Here is a 25,544-nt window from a genome sequence, read left to right as displayed (position 1 = left end):
CAGGGGGGCAATGGAAATAGTCAGTGTAAGCTGAAACCTGTAGCTATTAGCATGGGTGCAGATAACAGGTCTGGGAAGTCAGAAGAAACAAAAACAACAAAGGAGTGGAGTCTGGGGGCAGAGAGCCCTAGGAGGAGGTGTAGAGTGTAGCTGGTGTGCAAGAGAAATAGGTAAAGAGAACAGGAGGGCGGAGGGCCCTGCTCATGGAGCTTACAGTCTAAAGGGAAGGAGACAAATGGAAGACATAAGGAGTGGGTTATTGTGAGAGGAGCTAGGGGCAGGAATCAAGTGGGAGACTTGGAGAGTGCAGGAGGGTGAGGTGACACAAGTAGTGTACGCATATGCTTTTATGAGCAGGTTGTTTTTCAGCGCCTGCTTGAAACATTGCACGTTCCAAAGATGGGGGGCAGCACGAGAGAAATTTCAGATTCTGGAGTGAGATGTGGAAATCGCAGAGGAGGAAAGGAGGCGGTCACTGGCTGACTGGTGCGGGCAATTGCAACTGTCCACGCAATCTAGATGCATGCACAGTAACAAAAACAAACATTCCACTGTATCCAACAATGCCAGTGCGTCTGACTCATCAGGCCCTAATGTGTACACAGTTTATTATTAGAGTAAGTACTCAACACAAGACACACTCACCATAGCCTTGAGAACATCCGAGTAGGACAAAATGTGTCTGCATTGGGTCATTTAGCACTTTAACACACTGGGAGCTTGAATTTCCCAACCTCTACTCAGGGGCGTATCTACCCATTGGCTAGGCTGGCACTCACCAGGGGTGCCAGCCGAGGGGGAGCGCCATCCGGCGGTGCCACCCACGGCCAAGGGGTACAATCAGGCTGTGATTACACTCCTGCTAGGCTGCTACTGCCTGCTTAAGTGAAGAGGGAGCCTACCGCTGGAGCTATTCCCAGTCCATCCATAAGTAAAGTGGGAGCCCGCTTCTACTGTCTGCCGCCTGCGCTACAACATGACTGAAGAGGGAGCCCTCTGCTACTGCCTGCGCTACTTCCTCCATGCGTGAAGAGGGGGCCCGCTCCTGCCGCCCGCACTATGCCCTCAGGTGAAGAAGGGGCCCGCTCCAACCTGCATGCCACACTGACTACCTGTTTGATTGACACAGAAGAGGGATGGCTGGGGACACAGAAGGGGGAATGGCTGGGGACACAGAAGGGGGAATGGCTGGGGACACAGAAGAGGGATGGCTGGGGACACAGAAGAGTGATGGCTGGGGACACAGAAGGGGGAATGGCTGGGGACACAGAAGGGGGAATGGCTGGGGACACAGAAGAAGGATGGCTGGGGACACAGAAGAGGGATGGCTGGGGACACAGAAGGGGGAATGGCTGGGGACACAGAAGGGGGAATGGCTGGGGACACAGAAGGGTGAATGGCTGGGGACACAGAAGAGGGATGGCTGGGAACACAGAAGAGTGATGGCTGGGGACACAGAAGGGAGAATGGCTGGGGACACAGAAGTGGGAATGGCTGGGGACACAGAAGGATGGCTGGGGACACAGAAGAGGGATGGCTGGGGACACAGAAGAGGGATGGCTGGGGACAGAAGAGGGATGGCTGGGAAGAAAGAAGGGGGAATGGCTGGGGACACAGAAGAGTGATGGCTGGGGACACAGAAGTGGGAATGGCTGGGGACACAGAAGAGTGATGGCTGGGGACACAGAAGGGGGATGGCTGGGGACACAGAAGAGGGAATGGCTGGGGACACAGAAGAGTGATGGCTGGGGACACAGAAGAGGGATGGCTGGGGACACAGAAGAGTGATGGCTGGGGACACAGAAGGGGGAATGGCTGGGGACACAGAAGAGTGATGGCTGGGGACACAGAAGGGGGAATGGCTGGGGACACAGAAGGAGGAATGGCTGGGGACACAGAAGCGGGAATGGCTGGGGACACAGAAGAGGGATGGCTGGGGACACAGAAGAGGGATGGCTGGGGATGCAGAAGAGTGATGGCTGGGGACACAGAAGGGGAATGGCTGGGGACACAGAAGAGGGATGGCTGGGGACACAGAAGGGGGAATGGCTGGGGACACAGAAGGGGGAATGGCTGGGGACACAGAAGAGGGATGGCTGGGGACACAGAAGAGTGATGGCTGGGGACACAGAAGGGGGAATGGCTGGGGACACAGAAGGGGGAATGGCTGGGGACACAGAAGAGGGATGGCTGTGGAGAAAGAAGGGGGATGGCTGGGGAGACAGAATGTAATTATTCAGAATATATGGGGGGAGGGGGGCGCCAGTCCATTACTTTGCCAGGGGCGCTCAGACCCCTAGATACACCCCTGCCTCTACTTACAAACAACACAGACATCCTCAGGAAAACATACTTCTTTAAATCTGCTGATCTGAATGAGAGAATGATGCTGACTGCAAGACAGTGTACTTATGGGAAAGTAAGAAGCTCATATCACTCCTGCTGTGCTGTAACACCTACTGACAGAACCTCTCTCTGCTTCTTACCTTACACGGTGGAGGCTGCATTTGTGCTCCTCTATGAGTGCACTTCAGTGTATGGAATCAGTGATTGATTCTGCTGCAGGGGATAATACCAGTATGGATAGGCTTTTCAGCAGCAGAAAAACACACATTATCAGCTGATGATGGACTGTGCTGAGTCGGCCTCATATACATCCAAAAATAAACCTCTAAAAAAACTGCACATACAAAAAAGCATATTAAACACCCATGTGCTAAGTGTAAGTATCTTAAGATGCGCGCAGATTTGCATTAGTAGCCTATGCACCATCAGGCATAGCTATACATACACAAACAGGTCATACTACATGGCAAAAGAAAAGACAGGACTATCTGAAATCGGGACACTCGACTGGATAAATGTATAACTGTTACATGAGAAATGTACTGTCAGTATTAAACACTGCAGTGAAAATAAATGTTTATTCTTATTGATGGGACTATGATCATCATGTGCGAAAGATGATTATGACGGCATCATCTGTATAGAAACCATTTATTTAATTATATGAATGTAACCTAACTTCCCCCCCCCCGCACCCTAAACCTAATCCTCCCCGAGTCCCCCCCCTTAGAGCCTAACCCTATCCCTCCCCCTAACCCCGCTACTTTCCTTCGGGATGCCGATGGCGAGATTATGACAGGTGTCGGTATTCTAATCCCCGGCATTCCATGTGCCGGATATTGTCCGGATCCCGGCGTTACACATATATTTACATCACCTTTGATTTACGATCTCAGACGATCATTGGCAGCTTTGAGCGATAGTTTTAAAATGGCCATAGAAATTCATATTAAATCAGGCTTGTTAGCATTTGACAAACTGCCCATTAGTTCATGGTCTTTATCATTAGAGCCCATCTACTACAGGTTCATTTAGGAATTGTATAGAGTGGTCTCAGTGGTTACTGACCAAAGGCGGTTCCGGGAGTGGGGGCGATGGACAAGTGAAAAGCGATCCGATACTATTACTAGCAGCTCCAGAAGATATTAGAAACGAAGGATAAATAATATAATTGGAATACTGACACTCTATTGTACACTTAGCCCAGTTACCATTACGTTAACAGAGCATCTTATCTTTTTTTTGGGAAACAGATACATTTATAAATCATATGATAATAAGAGAGCAAATTTGCAACCTGGAAATCCTAGAGATCAGTTTTGGAAATGTCAGGACTGTGTAGCTCAGTCAATCCTTATAAATAGATAATAATAGATGAAAAAAGGGATTATCACTGCGCTTTGTGCAATTCATGAACAAATCACTGATTTCTCTTGGGTCCCATTACATTCAGACTGTATTGCGCCCTCTTGATATATTTACTAAGCAGGGGTGTGTGTTATCTCTGCACTGCTTTTCAGATAATCCAGGACCACAATATGGGTGACAGGCGCTGTACGGAGAAGTGCGAGGATGATCTCTGATTCTAGTTAGTGCCTGCACATTAGGATTTTGAGCATGTTATTATCTATAACGTTCTCCTTTGCGGATCATTACTTGTCTGGCGAGGGAACACAATGGACCCCTGGGAACGTACAGTAAAATATTTTGATACAAATTGTGTCTTATTACTTCAAAAGTGCAATTGTGTATAACGCACTGACCCCAATAAGTGAATAATGCAATAAGCTCTGAAAGTCAAATAGTTACTAGTTTGGAGGTTAATGAACTAAGGGCCTAATTTAGGGTTGTAGGCTATTGCCAAAGCAGCTACGATCTGGTATGCAGGGGCGCCGAGAGAGGGGGGAGCGGGTACAAATTACCCGGGCACGGGCTTGCTGCCGGGGCCCGGGTCCGGCACCGCTCCTCCATCTTAAGTCACAGCAGCCCAGCAATGTTGCTGTGTGCTGTGCTGTACTGGGAGACTGCTCGTGGCTGCTAAAGCAGCAGTCGGAGCAGTCTCCTATGCCTATGGGGGGAGCAATCACGCTGATCACACCCCCCATTGGCTGTGCACCAGGCTGAGGGGCACTCAGCGCCCTCCTCCCCAGCGCGTGGCGCCGAAAATATAATGTTTTAATTTATGTTCTAAGGGGGTGTGGCCACGCCTCCCGCTGTTAGGTCACGCCCCGTCATCTGGGCTCGGCGCGGCTCTCGTCGGCCCTGCCTGTACGCAACTGCCATGGGAAAATATGCAATTGTCGCCAATGCCATGATATGTATTGAGGTGACCCACTGGCATCTTTGCCTATGCAAGCATCTGCGTACATATACGCAGCATCGGTCGCAGATCATTCATTGTTAGCAGTTCTGAGTAACTCTATAGTCACGGAGAATGGCAGCAGGAAATGAGACGCCAGAGCCATGTTTACTGCGTAAGGGATCGCAGATGCAGCATGTGACATGCCCGCAACACGCCTGCGTTTTTAGCCGACACTCCCCGTAACCAACCCCAAACGCTCCCTGACTAAATCACAGTGCAAGCGACTATGGTAATGTGCTTTATCATATGTGCAATGCGACTCCGATAGTATCTCAACCTGGTAAACATCGACAACACTGAATCAGGCCCTAAATGACTGAAGGGTCTATTTATTAAGCTGTGTTAAGAGATAAAGTGAATGGTGATAAGGTGCCAGCCAATAAGCTCCTGTCATTTTTCAAACACAGCCTGTGAGATGGCAATTAGGAGCTGATTGGCTGGTACCTTATCTCAGTTCACTTTATCTTCTAACACAGATTAGTAAATAGACCCCTTAGGGCCTGAGTCACTCTGGATTGCAACTGCAAAAGCGATTAGGCACGCAGTCTCACTGCGTAGGTTTGCTAATGTCTGCAATCGCTATGCCATACGTAGCCTAACATAAGGACGCCTTACATACATCCGTAATACTTAGCAAGACTGCAAAACTATTGGTAACATCGAGTACAATCGCAGCCTCACGCTCACTTTCACAAGCTCTGACCTTACTCACGAATTGCTAACCTCGTCGCACGCAGTGAGTACACAAGCTGCATATTACATCATAGTGGCTAATTTATGCACGCCCACGCAATGGCGTTCAAATGCACTGGTACGCCTGCGTTTAGCCGACCCCCCCCCCCTCGTCACCACCCCCAAACGGTACTTACTGTAATTCCCTCTGCAATGGGTCTGCATGGTCACTGCAATTGCAGTCCCGATCGCAGTGGAGTATTTGCACACTGCGATACATACACGTGCGCAGAACGCAACAATCGGACGATTGCGTGTGTAATCACAGTTGCGATCGCTGCTGAATCTGACCCTTAGATTCCAATGAGCAACAAGTTCTAAAAAATAACTTTGTATATAATTCCTGGTATTATTTGGGGTGGGTCACTCTTAAAACTACATGCTAGTGGGTCAACAACCCTTGAAACGCTGCCACATTTCTGTGAAACTCCACCTCACATCCCAAGTCACTGGTTTAGGACAATTAATTTACTGCCCTGGTAGCATACATTTCTACCTCCTTATTATAGTCACATATACAACATGAAAATACAGAATTATGGCAAAACATTACTGTTATCAGAATATTTTAGTCCGCTCAGTAAAGATAGTAGTTACCGTTTATATCATACCATTCCCCAGTTAGCAGAAAAGCTTAAATAAGAGATGTTCACATGTTCCATGCTATAAAAATAGCATTGCCTCATAAAATCCCAAAAATAAAGGATGTAACTGCTCTCCCCTAAGGAATTGCAGTTAAATACATGCAAATCACTGCTTTATAATCCTACTGGCTAATTATGCAACCAAAGCTACTGGTATTAGCATATCTACAGTCAGATATGTTGAACCACATCTCTAACCTACAAAGAGCCATTCAGATGTCATTACGGAGCTCATGTAAAGCTGGGCGTTTTGTGTTCGTGTTTGTGTACTGCGCATACACCCCAAAGAGTTCTTGCACTTTATTCTGTAGGCAGATTTAGTACATCTCTCACTTGCAACTTCTTATGTTTAGAGAGGCTGTAATGGAAAAGGAAGGTGGGTGCATTCAGTAACAGCGGGATTTAGTAACTGTGACTGACTCAGACCAGGACATAATGTATATGTGCCTGTCAGGAGCAGTATATCTTGGGGGTGCTTTATCCCCGATGCCAGAAAAGCCCTAATGATGACATTCGGCAGTGGTTTCTGATTGGCAGAGTGTATTTTGAGTGATTAATCTGCTGCTGCAGTCTATTACCATTATTTATGGGGACAGTGGCGATTACCACTTGATTTTAAAAGAGGAAGACAACAGATGTTTGCATTTATTTGAACTTAATTATTTTGTTTTCTATTTGCTTCTTCATTTAATTGTATTTTACGTGGTAAATGTGACTTTAGTATTTATTAATATCGCTACCCAAACTCAGACAGTCTTATGTATTTGACACTTCATTAAATTATTATATCGTGTAAAATTGGCTACTTTAACTAACTATAATTTGCTAACACTGTCAAACTACATCTCCTGGTGTATTCCTGGCACATATACTATCGTCTTCTCCTGGTGTAATCCTGGCACATACACTATTGTTTTCTCCTGGCACATATACTTTTGTTTTCTATTGGTGTAATCCTGGCACATATACTTTTGTTTTCTCCTGGTGTAATCCTGGCACATATACTTTTGTTTTCTCCTGGTGTAATCCTGGCACATATACTTTTGTATTCTCCTGGCATAATCCTGGCACATATACTATCGTCTTCTCCTGGCGTAAGCCTGGCACATATACTATTGTTTTCTCCTGGCACGTAGATTTTTGTTTTCTCCTGGCGTAATCCTGGCACATAAACTTTTGTTTTCTCCTGGCGTAATCCTGGCACATATACTATCGTCTTCTCCTGGCGTAAACCTGGCACATATACTTTTGCCTTCTCCTGGCACCTATACTGTACTCCTGTTTTCTCCTGGCGTAATCCTGGCACATATACTGTACTTTTGTCTTCTCCTGGTGTAATCCTGGCACATATACTTTTGTTTTCTTCTGGCGTAATCCTGGCACATATACTATCGTCTTCTCCTGGCGTAATCCTGGCACCTATACTGTACTTCTGTCTTCTACTGGGGTAATCCTGGCACATATACAGTATACTGTTGTTTTCGCCAGGCGTAATCCTGGCACATATGTACTGTTGTTTTCGCCAGGCATAATCCTGGCACATATATACCATTGTTTTCGCCAGGCGTAATCCTGGCACGGGATGTAGGGCTTAATTCATAGATGTATGTAAACCCGATGTTTACGCACATCTACTATTTTTTTATATCTACGTATGCGCAGTGCCCCAAACGCAACATGACTGACATGCTGATGTCATTTGGGGGCGACGATAGGAAGCGTTACATAAAACAGTGGTGTGACAACCTTATTTTCTGGGCGTTCCAAGCCAGTGGCTGCGTCCTTGGACACAGCTTCACTGGCTCCGGCTGTGTGATTAAACTGGACATCCTGAGTAACTTGAAGGTTACTCAGATGTCTGATGGTGACACAGTTGATCCGATACTTCGTCCTTGGACGCAGCAGCGGATCACAGAAGCCGGCAGTTAGCATCTTTTAACTCAAGACGCTGCTAACTGAGTCCATCACTGAATCAAGCCCACAGTCAAGTTATCTACGGCCGGGATGTCAACAATGACAAGGGGGACATCATTATGTCGAAGCTGGCATGCCGACATGCTAGTTATGTAAATCTTTGTAACAACTTTAGAACTTTAAACAAAATGGTAAAGAAATATGTGACATGGAAAAAATGGGAAATGTGTCTTTGCTTAGTCTGAAACCCATGACCGAAACATATCAGTAGTGTAGATTATTATATAAGTTATATCAGAGTTTTCCAAACTCCACCATTACAGTCCAGGTTTTAAGGATATCCATGCTTGTTCACAGGTGACTTCATTAGTACCTCAGTTAATTTGATTTAACCATCTGGACGCATGGATATCCTTAACACCTGAACTGTAATGGCGGAGTTTGGGAACTTCGGGTTATACAATGTATATGCTGCACACAATATATTCATTTTGGCTCATCAGTGGGCACTCACAGCAGGAACTGGTAACGACTGACTGTTGCCAATCCCAACACTGAAGCTAAGGCGCTTAGATGATACCTAAAACCATCTACAATGTAAATCAGGACCTCGCCATTTGTTATTTTGCTGAAACGGGCGGTGAACCTGTATAGTATACTATATATATATACTGTATAGTTGTCACGGCCAGGGTATTTCAGCATGGCGCTAGGCGGGTGTTACCTGTGAGGTCGTCTGGTGGCGGAGATGGTGTCTGGCGGGGGGCTTTGGCGGCGCGCGTTGTTGTGCGGGCCTGTTGTCACTCTGCACTGGTAAGGCCTGGCGGCATCTCCGTTCCATTTGGCATGGGCGCCGCCATCTTGCCTTCTGGCCATGTGATGCGGCTGGCCAATCCTGGTGAGTCACATGTTCCCTCCGGCCAGTAACAGCACGGCATGATGTATTTAGGAAGGGTCAGTGCCTTCCTTCTTTGCCAGTGCAACGTGTATCTCAGCCTAGCTGAGAGGGAGTTCTCTGTGCTTATCCTGTTCCTGTGAATTCGCTGTCTGCCAGTCTGCCTGTCAGCTCCTAGCTTCCGCTGGACTACCCCGCTTCCTCCATCACCCTTGCCCATACCTGAGTGCCTGAGCCTGCTGACATCCTGCTCATTGCCTTAGTTCACTACCTGCATACCTGGCTATTATTTTCCTGCATCACTACCTGCATACCTGGTTGATTATTTTCAGTCTCACTACCTGCACACCTGGACAGCTCTAATTGTTTCTACTAGGACATTAACCCATTACTCCCACCACAGAACTCTTGTGCACATTTATATATTCCTGGACTTTTATTTACTGTCATATTTTATGTCTTCTCAAGCACTTATTAAAAAACCTAGTTTTTTATTCAAATCCGATTCTGTGATCGCTCCTGCTACCACCCCGGGTCCACAAACAACCCAGAACATAACAATAGTATACTACTGTAGAACACTTTTAGAGCAAGCTGGTCTCTGGTGGGTCAGAGTTACTAATGAAAGTGTAATGTCCCTGAGTAACTGAGAATGTGAGTATTATGGAAAATGATCAGGAGAGAGTGTGACACTCTTGCATCATCATCACACACACACACACATACAAGTGCAGAATTTACAGGAAAATCCTGATGTCTTTAATATTACATCCCAGTATGTGAATAAAAAGAAAATAAATGTAGTTGGAGACTATTTGCATATAAATATTTTTTTTCTTTATCCTCCCGCAGGGAGAAAAGAGGAAAAAAAATTTACATTTAATCATGCAAAAATGTAAAACCAGGGAAAGTACAAGCGTCTTATTGCAAAGATCCCATTTTGCCGTAAAAATATGTTTTATTGCACCTATTCATCACTTAGAAAGTTGTGACCACTTCATAGTGTCTGTTAATTCCTGTTGTATTGACCATTTTGATTAGGCAATTCTTAAAATTATTTTATTAATTGTATTTTTCTTTTACGTTTTTTTTTTCATCATATCTATGGTTTACTGTGTCATCATTTAAAGCTGAGGTAAAAATGTTAAGACTTGGTTCTTGTGATGACTTGTTTTCACCTTAAAAACGCTGGCTTGTGCTTTCAACGGGTTTCTAAAAGTAATGGATCAGGTGGGATTTCCTTGACTCAATTACTTTTGAGACTTTGAGGGAACCCTATAGTTTCATTCATCTCACACTGAGCGTTTTGTAAATGATATAAGACGCACTGGAAAGTATTAAGTGGTAAAAGAAGTCCCAACGTTTAAAAAATAAAAACCAGGGCATTTCATATATTAAAACCATTGGCCAAAATGCATTGAAAGGCCAGCTCCTCGGGGGCCTGAATTCTCTGCGTTCTCCATATTTCCATTTTTGATACCATTGTAATGGCGGCATCGGTAATAGCTAGAGAAGAATAGCAGCATACCATTTCCTCCAATAATTCGGCCAGTTCTCATACTGTTGTCACTCTCATCACCACCTCTCTGTTGGAGTTTGAGCTATTCCGATGTTCGTTAGGCCGCAGGTGGCTGAGGATGTGTAGAATTGTATAACCACAGTGATGGTTCAAAATAGTCCTAACCCGCTGACTCCTCCCAGGGCCTCTATCATTGTGAGAGGAATGATTCGTCCGTGAATTCCTTCCCCCAAGCTTTGTAGTCCCAGTTAAAGGTTCCCCAAGGTCCTTGGTTTTGTCATAGTTTAGAACTTTCCACTGCTGGTTCACAGCTTGCCACCGCTTGAAGATCCGATATACTGATGAACCTTCATGGATAATCAACCCTGTAAAGTAAAAAAAACAAATTAAATAATGAACCTGGTGTAAAAGGTATATGTTCATAGGTTGCACATCATATCGTCATCACTACTGGACTCAAAGACGGGTTGCGGCACTGGGATTCTGAATACGTGTCAGCCAGTGAATGCTGAAGTGGGGAGTATTTGGCACCTTACACAGTCTGGTTCACTTTGTGCCACACTTAGTAATGACAACGTATTATCTCCAAATAACATAAGTGGTGTGAAAATGACTCATGAAATGTTTGGGAATACCACAGACAATGTTAATGAAAAGGAAAGATACATTTGTAACAATTGCAGTTCTGACACCCATTTTCCTATCTACTGGCATCTTTTAATTTTCTGACAGATTTATCCCAAGATAAATTGGATTTGCGTCCCTAAGATTAAAACAATATGATGCCCTGAGGTGGCTCAGCTGGGCTGGTTTGGGGTTGTCATGCGCTCTCGACTTCAACCCAGTATGTTAGGGACCTACCCTAAGAGGGGTTACCTGGACATGGTGGGTAGGCCCATAACCTTGGCCATGATTATGCTAAATTTATTATATGTAGTTAGTAATGATGGAGTTGTGCACTTGTCATTTTTCTTTTTGTGTCTGCAACATTAGTCTCAACAGGTAGCACTTCCCTTATTTATATTCAGGGTGTGCAGTCTAGGGTCCTTTTTCATATTATCTTTTATTTTCTGACAGATCCCTAAGATTAAAACAATATGAGCCCGCTTACAGTAACCTAAAATAGATTCATTGAAACATAAATAAATCAGGGGTTAGAACTTTCATTTACAGTCTCTGATTAGGATGGTCCCAACCAGTGGACTCTGAAACGGGTGCCGCTTCATGATGATATGGGTGTGTTTGGGGCAGATCTAGGCGAAGTTTGAGTGGATTAAGCTATGATAAGGGTAAATCTGTTTTTGCAGATTACACCCCTTTTCTATTTCGTTTTGGTTATTAGATATACTCTGCTGGAGAGTGTATCTAATGTTATCTGCAATGCAAGAAATCTCTCTTCAGAGCCAGTATGTACCCAGGGCCGTTTCTAGGGGCACGCGACCCGTGCAATCGCACGGGGCGCGCTGCCTCCTACCCCTGCTGTAGAAACAGCATGTTAACTGCCGGGCGCCCGCTGAGATTCAGTTACCAGCGGGCGCCCGGCAGAGCAGAGCAGCCGGAGACGGAGATGGAGGCTCCGGCTTCCGGCTCCCACAATGTGCACTATGGGAGGACGTCATGACGTCTTTCCCATAGTGCAGAGAGAGGAGCAGCCGAGCGGAGTGGACGCCAGAGCTGGGGCCAGAGCGGGGCTGAAGGTAAGTGTTACTGTTTTTTTTTTTTTTTGTGTGTGTGTGCAGGCAGCCTGGACAATACTTGGGGGGAGCCACCACTACTGGGGGCACCTGGGCACAGCTACTAGGGACATTACTCTGGGGGCACTTCTACTGGGGGAGACACCACTACTGGGGGCACCCGGGCACTACTACTGGGGACATTACTCGGGGGGCACTTCTACTGGGGTTATTGCTTAGGAGGCACCACTACTGGGTGCATTACTCAGGGGCCAGGGGCACTTCTACTGGGGGCACTAATACAGGGGCATTAATACTGGGGAATTTATAAAGGGGACACTAGTACAGGGGGCATTACTATTGGGGGCAATACAACTGGGGACACTACTACTGGGGCACTACAACAGGAACCATTACTATTGGGGGCATTACTGATGGGGGCATGACTACAGGGGACATGACTACAGGGGGCACTGCATAAGTTACACTACCACTGTGGGCACTGCATAAGGGGCATAAATACAGGGGACACTGCATATGGGGACAACTACAGGGGGCACTGCATAATGGGCACTTTTGCCTGAGAGCCAGTGGGGGGGAAGCCTAAGACCTGTCGGGATGGAATGGCAAGGGAGGGGGCTGGAATGGTAAGGGAGGGGGCTGGAATGGTAAGGGAGGGGAGAGAATGGTAAGGGAGGGGGCTGGAATGGTAAGGGAGGGGGCTGGAATGGTAAGGGAGGGGAGAGAATGGTAAGGGAGGGTAGAGAATGGTAAGGGAGGGGGCTGGAATGGTAAGGGAGGGGGCTGGAATGGTAAGGGAGGGGGCTGGAATGGTAAGGGAGGGGGCTGGAATGAAGTGTGTATTATGTGAATCATGTTTTTTCAATGTGTTTTATGTGGTTCTGGATTTAATAATGTATTTGAGGTGGATGTGGTTTTAAAACGTAGTTTATGTGCCTCTGGCTTTTCCAATATATTTTATGTGGAAGTGGTTTGTTGCAGTGTATTTTATGTGGATCTGGCTGGGCTCGCTCCCAATGCGACTAAAACCGGGTGTGATGCAAGGTCATACTTCTGCAAATGTCACACCACAGGCATGCACACAGAAATGCGGCGTGGACTTGTGACAGCTAGGCCACACCCCATTTTTTGAGCGCGCGCCTCCGGCACGCGCATGCTGTCTAGCTTTTATTTAGCTACATATATTTTTCAGCGCTTTGCCTCTGACAGGTTAGACACCCTTGTACTCAGTAGTCACGGTGGCTGTCATTCTGTGGTCTTTCTAGATCACGCTCCCTTACTGTGATACCACACCCCCTCATGATGACGCCACGCCCACTCCACAATATTACTGCTTCGAGGGGGGGGGGGGCGCATTTTGACTGCTCGCACTGGGAGCCTCAGACCCTAGAAACTGCCCTGTATGTACCCCTTCCCCACATATGAGCACACCCCATTATCTACCCAATTCGGTGGGCTTGCATTCCAAAAACAGAGAAAACAAAATGAATATATAGAGTATAAATTATCCTGAACATAAAACTACTGCAATAACATCCTGCAGACACTCTCCAAGTGCAGCACCTCTCTGAGTATTACTGTAAATGGTATAACAACAAATACATCAGTTGCCTAATTAAATTTTTATGCAGTAATCAACAAACCAGAAAATTACTTCACTGCCATAAATCTCAAACTTATTTGGGGGGTTGGGGCCATAATGAGTTCAGTACTTCAAACACAGTTGATTTAAAAATGCATAATACCGTATATCATCATGGCTTCCAAGTTTTATACAGGAAGTTGATAAATTGTATAACACATAAAATAGTTCTCTTTAGTTCTGCAGTTGGTATTGAACAGATGTAGCCTCTCTGCCCTCCCGCTTTTTGCAGGAGTTGGCATAAAGTGGTATACAGTAGTACTGCTGCACGCTGTGGTGGTGTTTCCACAGAGTGCAGCATAAAAAAATTGGATTTTCCTTTTAAAAATACCTACTGGAGGCATGGCCACATCCCCAGTGAGCCATGGCAATGGCCAGATAACCGCTGCTGAGACCTCCGGAGTAGGGAGGTATTGCATTATAATTACTATGTTTTATGTATTAGGTGTGTACATAGCACCGTACATAAGTTAGACAAAAAATAAATACACTAAACAGCATAAATGCAATACAAACAGTAAAACCACAAACAAGGAGTGACAAGTACAGGGGAGAGATTAGGGCAACTCGCTGTAGATAAAACAAGCAGCCAATCATGAATAGCAGGGGAAAGGCACAACAGTCCTTAATGATCCTGTACCCATGGGTGAGCAGTAGAGATGGCCATCAACGAGTCTACTATCTATGGTGCCATCGGTGATTAACATCACCAGTAAAAAAAAAAAAAACATCGCCAAACTCTCAGCTATGCTGAATGGGAGGAGGACACAAATGATATGGAGCACTGATAGTTAAGTGCAAGGGAAGGACAAGACAGACTAGGACCCTTCCCTAGAGCTTACATTCTACAGGGGGAGACAAACAGTTCGGTGGTGAACAGGGAAGGAGATATGAAATTGTCTTCTAGTGTTGGCTAATTTGGTTACTTTCCATGTGCTGCTGCTGTAAGCAAACCGCATTACACCAAGTGTTTTTCATACTACAATATTGAAATGCCCAGACGTACATTTCTTTGCCAACAGAATGCACTTTTTGAGAATTCTACTGCGCATGTCTGATGTATAAGATGTACAACGCACATGCATTCTGCACTTTGTGATTAAATTACTATATCTGCGTCAAGACTTAAATTGACAAATCAGCAGCATTTGTGGTCTGAGCAGAAATACCATTCAAGACTTAACTGAAAAAACCCCATGGCTGAATAGAGAAGGTCTTAAACTGATTGACAGATACAGTATCTCTGGTCAGGCGACACATGCTGAAATGTGTAATAAAAAATTTGGGGCAGTGTGTCTCCTGCCCAAAGAATATGGGCTTTAACAAGGCCAAATCATGATCCCCTAAGACTGTGGGGTCTGGAGTAATTGCATTACAAGATTCTGACCTTTGACATTGCAACACCAGTGGCCCCGTCATAATTGAAAGGGGTCCATAAAGCCCATTGCCACTATGCCAAGAAAGTAAAAGCAATAAACACATGCACACTTTTCCAATAAACTATCATTAAGTAAAATACTCCTCAAAAACCTCATTCAGTTAAACCTCATTTGATAATTGTAGACATTTTTGTTTATGCTCCTGCTACTGTTTAGTGGACAGAGGTCTTAGGGAGCCTTGTCTGTTATATTGAAATCACTGGGTACAAGATTGATACTTCAGGAATCCCGATTTTTATAATTGCCCCAGCTCCCATAGCCGTAGGATTAGTACCAAGAGAGGTATAGTGTGTTTTGCTCATAGAGACACCAAAACTGCTATATTTAGGGTTTACTATATCCATGTTTCCCTGTTAAATAGAAAACCAGTCAGGTTGTGCAATGCTACAGCTGGTCTTGGATGTGGCAAGTGGGACAACACACTGCATGTTTCTATATATTTTCCTAATCACAAAGTACCCCGCGCATGGAAAGTGTTTTGTTTCATTGGACATATGGGACCAAACCTGATTTTTCTTACATTTATTACAGCTGTAAATGACTGCATGAAATCCCCATCTTACAGTTATTCCTGTAAAAAAAGTCTGCTAAAAAGAAAATCATAGATCGAAAATGTGTGTGTTTGAGCCACATGTGATATAAATCACATGTGTGTGTCCTGATTCTCTGGGCGTGCATTAGCTGGGGTTATATTTCATACCGTCATATTGCTTTAAATAGCAAATGTTAGACTATAAATATCATACCTATCTATAAATGGCTGTATGTCTAATATAGTAGTCCACGCCAAGCTATTCATAAAATACTGCATAATAAAACTAGACTGGGGCAAATATAAATTGTGTACTTTGTAGAACTCTCTTTGATTGCTAACATATGTTTCATATAAACATTCTAAATAAAACTGCATGTACCACCATAAAGGCAGTTGGTTCTCCATGCTACCTAAAGGGTCATAACATGAACTCCTCTAAATCAAAATTAGAGGGGCAGACAGAACATGTCCATCTGTTCCAGAGGCCCTTATGTTCTTCTGAAGATATGTTCAATATCCCCGCAGATGGGATTCTGGCGTTCAGAATGCCGGCACCGGAATCCAGACACCTGTCAGAATCCCGGCACCGACATCCTGACCGCCGGAATCCCAAAGGTAAGTAGCGGGGTTAGAGGGAGGGTTAGACACTAGGGGGAGAGTTAGGGTTAGGCACTTGGGTGAGGGTTAGGTTTAGGGTGTGGGGAGGGTGAGGTTTAAGCATTAGGGGGGGAGGTTAGGTTTAGGCACCAAGAAGGGATAGTTAGGGAACTGACTGACAGGTGTCTCCTAACCCTGTCAGGATGCCGGCATTGGGATTTTGAACGCCGGGATCCTGAAAGTTACCCATCCCGTTCTTCTGCATTGAACAACCCCCCCCTTCTCCCTGTAAGTGCTCAGTGGTGGTCTCCATAGCTCATAGGTTAGTGCCACCAGGAGCCTTTACTGCAGGGTCCCAGAGCACTCTTGAGGTAGTTACACTACTGCTTGCCTGAAAAAACATCATGTAAATCTATCCCATTCAAAGAATTAGCATATAGCAACCCAAAAATTATAATTTAAACAATAGGTTTATCAATAAATCTTGTAGAAAGCATTTCACTTTATTCTTTATACAAAGGAGAATTCTTAATAGACTGTACAGTCATGTCCTCACACATCTAGGGGTACATTAACGAAAGGTCGATTTTAAATCGCTCTAAATCCATGTGTTTCTGGGGCTAAATCACATATTTACTAACACTTAAAAAAACAAATAAAAAAATGATCTGTTTGTAAATGTGCAAATTAGTCCCAGAAACACAACATTGATTTAGATCGCTTTAAAATCGATTAAAATCGACCTTTAGTGCATATACCCTCTAGCCGCTATGTGGCATGAGCGAGCCGTCAGATCCTGTGTGACGCGGCTTGCATCAATCATCTTTTTTTCCCCTGAAAATGGTTCTTAGTTGTAATCAGGTGCGACAGGCTGCTTCAGGAGACCGCACTGACTAATTTGATATGCGACACTGTCTGCATCTGAGTCTGTATATGAAGCACAATGGAATTTGAAAAAAAAACCTGCGGCCGTTGCATAGTAACACTTCATATACAGATCAGACTCAGTCCTAACACATATAAACAAATTATCAGGGCAGTCTCCTGAAGTCATCCAATTACGACTACATTTTCTGGCGGAAAAGATGCTAGTCACAAGCCGAGTCGCACAGGACCTGGTGTTGCTGAGAAGAGCTGTTTGGCGTGACTGCAGCAATAAAAACATACCTGTATTTATATGACATAATAAACTTTTAAAGTATGATCCATTCTTACACAGTTGTTTCCTCTTAAGCTTAACCTGTCATTGGAGAGGGATTGGATGGGAGTTTCGATGACATGACATGCGCTTCCTTATAATGGGCAAGAAGCTTGGTAATAGTCTGCATACAGTAGATCATAGTAAGACATGATGGTAAATACTATTGGCTCCTGTATGTGATCCTCTACCTACACTGAGAGGCCGACCTGCTCCATAATGATCAGGATGACTCTTATGTGCAAAACTGATCCTGTCACTAACCGGTTGGGCTTATGACCAACAAGAGCAGCCTGTGTTTGGGCCTGATATAGAAATGAACGTAATGGCGATTACGGACGCAGATTGAGCAATTGTTTGCCAGTGCGCATGCGTATAAAACGCACTGCGTGTGCGCAGCGTTCACATTGCGATTACAAATGCACTTGCAAAGTGTGTGACAGGTAGCCATTGTTTGGCGGTGGTAACGAGAAGGGTCAGAAAAACGCAGACGTGTCTGACCGTTTAAACGCAGTTACATGGGCGTGCATTAATTAGCCTTGCAAACTCCTACGGAGCACGAGCATCCTCTGCGAATCAGGATAGCTGCTGAATATGCGGCTGGTCAGAAAGGCAAGATGGCCGCTCGATGTGCATCAATGTTACTGATATTTACGCATGTAAGCGAGGTTGTACGCATATATGAAGGCAGCAGTGGGCGTCCTTATGCTCAGGTGATCTTTGGAACCATTAGCATATTTTCGCAGCTGCGTTGCATACCGAATTGCAGCTGCAATAGCATTAGAGTCCATCTCTGAATCAGGCCCTGTGTGTGGACAGCTTTAGAACTGGGTGAGATGCACCAAATCTGGGGAGTAATTGCTGTATATCCTATCAGAGGATAGGCCCACATTTATGTGCCTGCCTAATACACACACATCACTGACAAACCGTTCTGTTACACTTCTACCCCTTTCAGACATACTGAGATTCCCGGGATTTTGGCCTGCCTCGGCCAAAATTGCCAGGTCTCATGTATGTCTAAAAGGTACCTACCCGTGAACACGTTCTCTGATAGCCGACCCTGCAATTAACCAGGGTATTTCCCCGGACTTAAGTCCCGGGAAGACTACCCTGCTCTAGTGTGAATGGTGGAAACTGGGATTTTACTCCCGGGCTGCACCAGGCAGCTTCTGATTGACTCAGGCTCGGACTGGGCCACCGGGGAGGCAGCACCAGCGGCGCATATAATCACCCCCCTATCCCTGTAATTACTGGTGGTAGTAGCACCGCCAGTAACAGCGCCCGCACCCCCCCCCCCTTCCCATACTCACCACCGGCAGCACTGAGAGCAGCGGCCCCCCTGTCCTCGGCTCCAGCGGGGGAATTGTGCCAGCTGTTACCGGGCAGATGTGGAGGGAGAGATTACAGCCTCCCCGTATTCTCACTGTTGTACGGAGCTGTGCTGGGAAACTACAGGTAAACTTTCCCCACCTGCCCCTCAGCCACTTTCCCCACCTGCCCCTCTGCCACTTTCCCCACCTGCACCTTACCATCCACTTTAATAAAACTGTGTAAAACAATGAAAAACCCTGCTTATTTCTGAAAGGGGTCTACCAGGGAATTTCCCGGATAGAAGCTGCAGTGTGAAAGGGGGGGGTCTCGTGCATACCTGGGATTTTGCACAGGAGAAATTCCCGGGTCTGAGCAGGAAATTTCCCAGGTCCTATGTCTGAAAGGGGTATGACTAGAACAATAGATGAAAAATGGCAACTAAAGTCCACAGTTTTATCTGTACACTTATCTGTGCTCAAACACACTGTCAGTGTTTGTGTTATTGGATTTCTAGTATAAAGGTACGGAAAGATAAAAGAAATTGTTCTCATGTTACTTCTTTAGAAGAGCTCCATGTGACTAATACAATGTACAGCTGACCTGAAACATGAGGTTCACGGTCTATTTGCTGCACTAGAATGTAATTATTGTCTAGGCAGAGGGTCTCTGCAGATAATGCTGCAATTTATCACAATACTGTTATTCTGAGTCTTCTTGCAGAGAGGTTTATATACTGTATTATCTGTGAAAACATAGTTAAATGAGGTGAACCTTCAGTTTAATTATTTGTTGACTTAAAAGGAGATACCTTCACTGCATTAATTTTCCTCGACCAATGAATTGCTACCCCCCCAAAATTCAGGAGTTACTCCTTTGGTGCCTCACTGTACTTATGTAACAGCCGAGTGTCTCCTGACAGGTTTAATCTAATGGACAGGCAGAATGTGGATGCAGCTGATCGGTTGGCTGCAGCGGCTGTGATGTGTAATATGAAGGAAAGTGTTCTTCAAGTTAAGATAAAAAGCTTAGTATTATTATCCTTTATTTATATGGCACCACAAGTGTTCCACAGCGCCTTACAAAGTACATAAACAAATAAGTCAAGAAGCCAGTGACTTACAGTACAATACAGTGCAGGACAAAGACATGGTTTATACACATTGCTGCATTAGCACATGAGAGAAGAGGGTCCTGCTCATGAGAGCTTACATTCTAAAGGGAAGGGGCAGACAAACAGACATGACACAGATGGGGTAGACAGGGAGAAAAGAGCATGTAGTACCGGGTTGGGATGAGAGCAGGAAGGCTTTGATGAAGTAGTGGGTCTTGAGAGCCCGTTTAAAGATTTGTAGAGTGGTGGAGAGTCTGATAGGGAGAAAGTTCCAAAGGTAGGGAGCAGCACGGGCAAAATATTGGAGGCGGGAGTGGGAGGAAGTAATCAGTTGGCAGGAGAGACGGCATGCATTTGTTGAGCGAAGTGGATGGGTGGGAGTGTGAATGATGATGAGGTCAGAGATGTAAATGGGAGAGGATTGGGTTAGGACTTTGTAAGTGAGTGGAAGAACCTTAAATTGGGTTCTGAAAGGAAACGGGAGCCAGTGTAGGGCTTGAAGGAGAGGGGAGGCAGATGTAGAACGTTTGGAGAGGAAGATGAGCCGAGCAGCAGTGTTGAGGACAGATTGGAGAGTAGAGAGGTGGGAGTCTGGTATGCCAGATAGGAGGAGGTCACAGTAGCCCAATCTGGATATGACCAGTTATTGGATGAGGGTTTTAGTAGCATCCAGGGTGAGAAAGTGTCTGATCCTGGAAATATTTTTGAGATGGAAATGGCAGAACTGCGAGAGGTGCTGAATGTGTGGTTTGAAGGAGAGGGAGGAGTCCAGGATAACTCAAAGATAGCGCACTTTGGGGCTAGAGGAGATAGTTGTGCCATCAATTGATAATGAAATTGTGGGAAGTGAGGTTATCCGGGAGGGTGGAAGATGATCAGCTTAAGTTTAAGAAAATGCTGGGACATCCAGGAAGAGATAGCAGAGGGACAATTGGAGATACGGGTGAGGAGAGAGGGGGAGAGGTCACGGGAGGAGAGGTAGATCTGAGTATCATCAGCATAGAGATGATATTGGAGGTCAAAAGAGTTGATGAGTTCACATAAAGGATATATATGGGGAAATAGGAAAGGTCCAAGAACAGAACCTTGGGGAACAGCTACTGTTAGTGGAAGTGGAGAGGAAGAGGAGTCATGAGAGGAGACAGAACAGTCAGATAGGTAGGAGGACCGCAAGGAGAGGGCAGTGTCACGAAGACCAAGGGAGTGACGGATTTGCAGTAGGAGAGGGTGGTCCAGTGATCCAGTGTCAAAAGCAGCAGAGAAGTCAAGGAGAATGAGCAGAGAGTAGTGACCCTTGGATTTGGCAGCAAGGAGGTCATTGCTGACTTTTGTGAGGGCAGTTTCAGTGGAGTGGAGAGAATGGAAGCCTGATTGAAATGAGTCAAGGAGGGAGTGGGAGGAAAGAAATGTGGTTGTAAACAATACGCTTAAGGAGTTTGGAAGCAAAAGCGAGGAGAGAGACGGGTTGGTAGTTGGAGAGAGTGTTAGGTTCAAGGGTAGGTTTTTTAATTATGGGGGAGACAAGGGCACGTTTGAATGCAGAAGGGACAGTGCCAGATGAGATAGACAGATTGAGGAGCAAGATGAGAACAGGCAGAATGAGAGAGGTAGCGGAGGAGGCGGGAGGGGATAGGGTAAAGGGGGAAGGTAGAAGGGGGGGACCAGATGAGGGCAATGACTTCCTCTCCAGATACAGGGGAGAAAGATGTCAGAGTTGGTAAAATGGATGGGGAGGAGTGGTCTGGGAAAGGAGGGGGTGAAGTGCTGAGGGTCTGGTGGGATATGATATCCTAACGTCAATTTTAGATGTAAAGTAGGTGAGGAGACAAGGTGGGGGAGGGCAGAGGAGGGAGTTGAAAGTGGCATAGAGAAGCCGGGGGTTTGAGGACTGGGAGGACATGAGTTTATTGAAATATGATTGTTTGGAGAGGGACAGGTCAGCACTGTAGGCTGAGAGCATAAATTTGAAATGGAGGAAGTCTGCCTTAGAGTGTGATTTCCTCCACTGTCACTCGGTAATTCGTGAACACTTTTGCAGGTACCAGGTGCATTTGGAATGCCAGGGTTAAGGTATGGATCTGTGAACGCCGAAGCAACAGAGTTAAAAGCACAAGTAAAGGAGGCATTATATAGGGATGTGACGTGTTCATGGCAGTAGAGAGAAAGGATGGGGGGAAAGAATCGAGTCAAGCAGGGAGAAAAAAAAAAAGTGTTCATAGCCTCAATGTTACGCTTAGTAATGGTAGCCTTAGGAGGGGAAGGAGAGAGGGATAAGTTAAAAGAGAGAAAGTGATGGACAGAGAGGGGGAATGGGGAACTGGAGTAGTCAGAAATATTACAACGGTGAGTGAAGACCAGATGCCCACTCACATGGGAGGGTGAGGAGGTCCATTGGGAGAGACCAAATGAAGATGTGAGGGTGAGGAGTTTAGAGGCAGAGGATTCTGTGGGGATTTCAATTGGAATATGAAGTTTACCTAGGATAATGGAGGGAAAATCTGAGGAGAGAAAGTGAGGGAGCCAGGAACCAAAATTGTCAAGGAATTTGGAGGGAGAGCCAGGGGGACGGTAAATGACAGCTACTCGAATGACACCGTTGGCGGCATATATGAACATAGGAAATTCAGAGGCACCGTACAAACGTGTTCCTCCAGCTATCTGTCATGCTGCGCACCTGCTCACTCTGTTTATCCTGGTTTAACACACATTCTTGGATTAGCAATTGTGGTAGGAGCAAGTTTTTGGAAGTCCTTATTGGTGGCATTGGCTGGGAACTTTCATTTGGGTGTTTCAAGCAGGATCCCTGATATAATACGCATTAAGCGCAGAATTGCAAATAAAAGGCTTTTGTTTTGAAGGACAAGATATTATCCAAAATATAATAAGCCTGTGATTTGCAGGCACTGCTGCAATTTTGCCGATATACAGATATTAAAGTGGCAATTTGTTTTAGGTAAAAATAACCTGGTTTTGCTTTTAAACTAATTGCTGCTTTAAATCTAGTGGCTATATCACCAAAATAGTGCCTATGCACGCAAATCACAGGCCATTGTGTTGAACTTCAAGAAGTGAAGACTCTTCATACTTGATAGAACTTCTGAATAAAAAGGGCCTTTACCACTACTACTATAGGGCTTTGCCTCATGGATGTGCAGTAAAGCCAATGTCGATAACACTATTGTGATAGAAAGGGGCTTCTGTGAATCCAGTAGCATTCTTGGTTTATATACCCATTATCAGCACCTAACTATCTGTCTCTCCACCATAACATTGTTAACAAGCTGCCTGTTGCATTAGCCATTATTGTAATACTGCATAGACCAAAGTGTGCTAAAACAGAAGTGTGAGGGCTGGTGTGATGGTTCCAAGGCTGCACCCAGAGTAACCAATGTTAGACCAAGGAGGCTTTAAATGTTAAACTAAAGCTCATATATGTACTATTATTTCTTGGAAATACATGTCTGCTTGGATCCAGTATATGTAATAGAAGCCATTTGTTTGGATGTGGATAGATGCCATACAAGACAGAAAAAATAGGTTGCTGTAGTGTAGTAAGCAGGTTTCAATGAATATGTTTTATTCTTCTCCCACTGGATGTCATTGGATGACCTGTTCTCCCCTGAAGAGGAGACTGTGAGAGAGCCTGTATATGGACCCTCATGAATAGCATTGCAGAGCAGTGGTTCTAAATAAATAAAATACCTAAACAAATTAAGAACACACCTTCTGTGTACAAAATTAGCCTTAACATAACCACATATTGGAGATGTCGGAATGGATGCAAATCAGCTATTGCATTACACATGTACAAGTGAGATCTAATCAGAGCTGAGGTCATTGAATTTGTCCTGCTGGCCGATGGCTACAAAATGATTAAATAGATTTCCCAGAGTATCTGGTGTTATTAAATCAATATACAGCTGCAAAGCTTATCTGAATTTGGCCCTGGATTTCCAGTAAAGATAGATCCTGGCAACCACTTTCTGTATGCTCACTGTTCTCTATTTAGAATTATATAGAGTTATTATACTTTGCTGTATAACTTTCTTGCATTGTACAAAATAGGACTATAAATAAAAAGTATTGTCATATAATGGGGGACAATTGAAGGCAATATAAAAATACTTGGCACTGGTGGTCCCATTATTTGGCAGTGTGACGCAGCTGTCTCACAAATCTAGGGCCAGATTAACAATGGGGCAGATGGGACTACAGCTCCAGGCCTCCATATAAAAATAGGCCCATCATCTTCACAGCATGATGGTGACCAGCCGCCTAGCAGCCAAGTATTTTCCTCAGAATATTACGCCATTTTTACTTATCACAAAAGGCATTGGAGGGGAGATGTAACACAAATTTGAGAGATAAACTGTAGACGTTGCCCATCACAACCAATCAGCTGTAGCTATAATTTATTATATATATAATTTAAGACAAGGTGCGAGATGCTATCCGTGTCATCCTGCCACTGATAGCACGCATAGCGGCGTTTAGTAACATTGTATGCATGTACATTTAAGCAAAGGACAGCTCTTGCAATAAGAGTTGTCCTTTGTTGTGTAGGGACTTCCGGGTAAATGACCCAAAAGTCCTTATGCACATGTGTGGCCGTCAGCCAATTAATGATAGCTGCAGCCCTTGCACACTAAAGTACCCCCCCTTCCCCCAGTATAGGAGGAACGTTAGCAATAATCCTTAATTCACACCTCTAGCTATAATTTAGCACAGTCTATGTAATGACAGTTAGAAGCGGATTGGTTGCTATGGGCAATTTCTCTCAAAGGTTTAATACTGTACATCTCCCCAAGGGACCGATAGTGTTTGGGGTGCTGGAGCCCCAAGAAAGGGAGGGGGGAATGGGTACTACTTACCCGGGGCAGTTGGAGAGACTCTAGATGTCCCTGAGAGTGTGTACATGCCCACATGATACTGGTCATACCTCCTCCACTTCTCACAACAGGCCCTTGATAATTTTCAGCCCCAGGCCCTTAATGCAGAGAAGCAGTGGTGTCACTAGAGGGGTGCAGGCCGCACCGGGCAACACCATCCAAGGGGGTGACACCAAAATAGCAGAGCTGCTTCCTGCTATTTTGGTGTCACCTCCTCAGATGGTATTACCAAAAGTGCTGCACCAGTGATGGATGACGCCTACATGCTGGGAGAGGCTGGTGACTTCCCTGCAGCTCCCGGGGCACTGGGAATGCCCCCAGTGTGAAGAGGACGGGGGAGTGACATGCGGTCATGCCCCCAGAATGGCACACATCAGGGTGTGTGGCTTTGATGACAAGGTCACGCCCCCTTTGTGACGCTTCTGCAGAGAAGTTGCACGAAAAAGACGCAGTAAGTTCCAGAAAAATATGTATTGTGTGGGATGTAACAGTCCTGAAGAGCAGGAGGCATAACTAAAGGTGCCCATACACAGTGCGATTTTTTACACGATTTGGCCGTTTTCGACCATTCATAACGACCAATCGTGTAAAAACTGCTGTTTTCCGGGACGATTACGATGCCGATGCGTGTCCACGGCGTCGTGTATCAGCATCGTAGATCAACTGAACCTGCAGTAAGATTTTGACCTATCGTGTACGATGTGACAAACATC

The 25,544-nt window shown here is 45.3% G+C and overlaps 1 protein-coding gene across 2 annotated transcripts in view; it reads right to left on the bottom strand.

Annotated features, from left to right (window-relative positions):
* Positions 1 to 9,831: 9,831 nt before the first annotated feature.
* MARCHF9 (membrane associated ring-CH-type finger 9) overlaps positions 9,832 to 25,544 on the bottom strand; it is a 178,096-nt gene continuing 162,383 nt past the window's right edge. For both annotated transcript variants that reach the window (XM_088466210.1, XM_088466217.1), the window contains exon 5: positions 9,832 to 10,777. In XM_088466210.1, the coding sequence (XP_088322336.1) occupies positions 10,449 to 10,777 (329 nt within the window). In that variant the 3' untranslated portion in view covers positions 9,832 to 10,448. The remainder of the gene's footprint in view (positions 10,778 to 25,544) is intronic.

Source organism: Taudactylus pleione, unplaced genomic scaffold (assembly GCF_031769625.1).
Source record: "Taudactylus pleione unplaced genomic scaffold, aTauple2 ptg000065l, whole genome shotgun sequence".
In the NCBI taxonomy this organism is placed as follows: Eukaryota; Metazoa; Chordata; class Amphibia; order Anura; family Myobatrachidae; genus Taudactylus; species Taudactylus pleione.
This window is presented reverse-complemented; position numbering and strand designations above follow the sequence as displayed.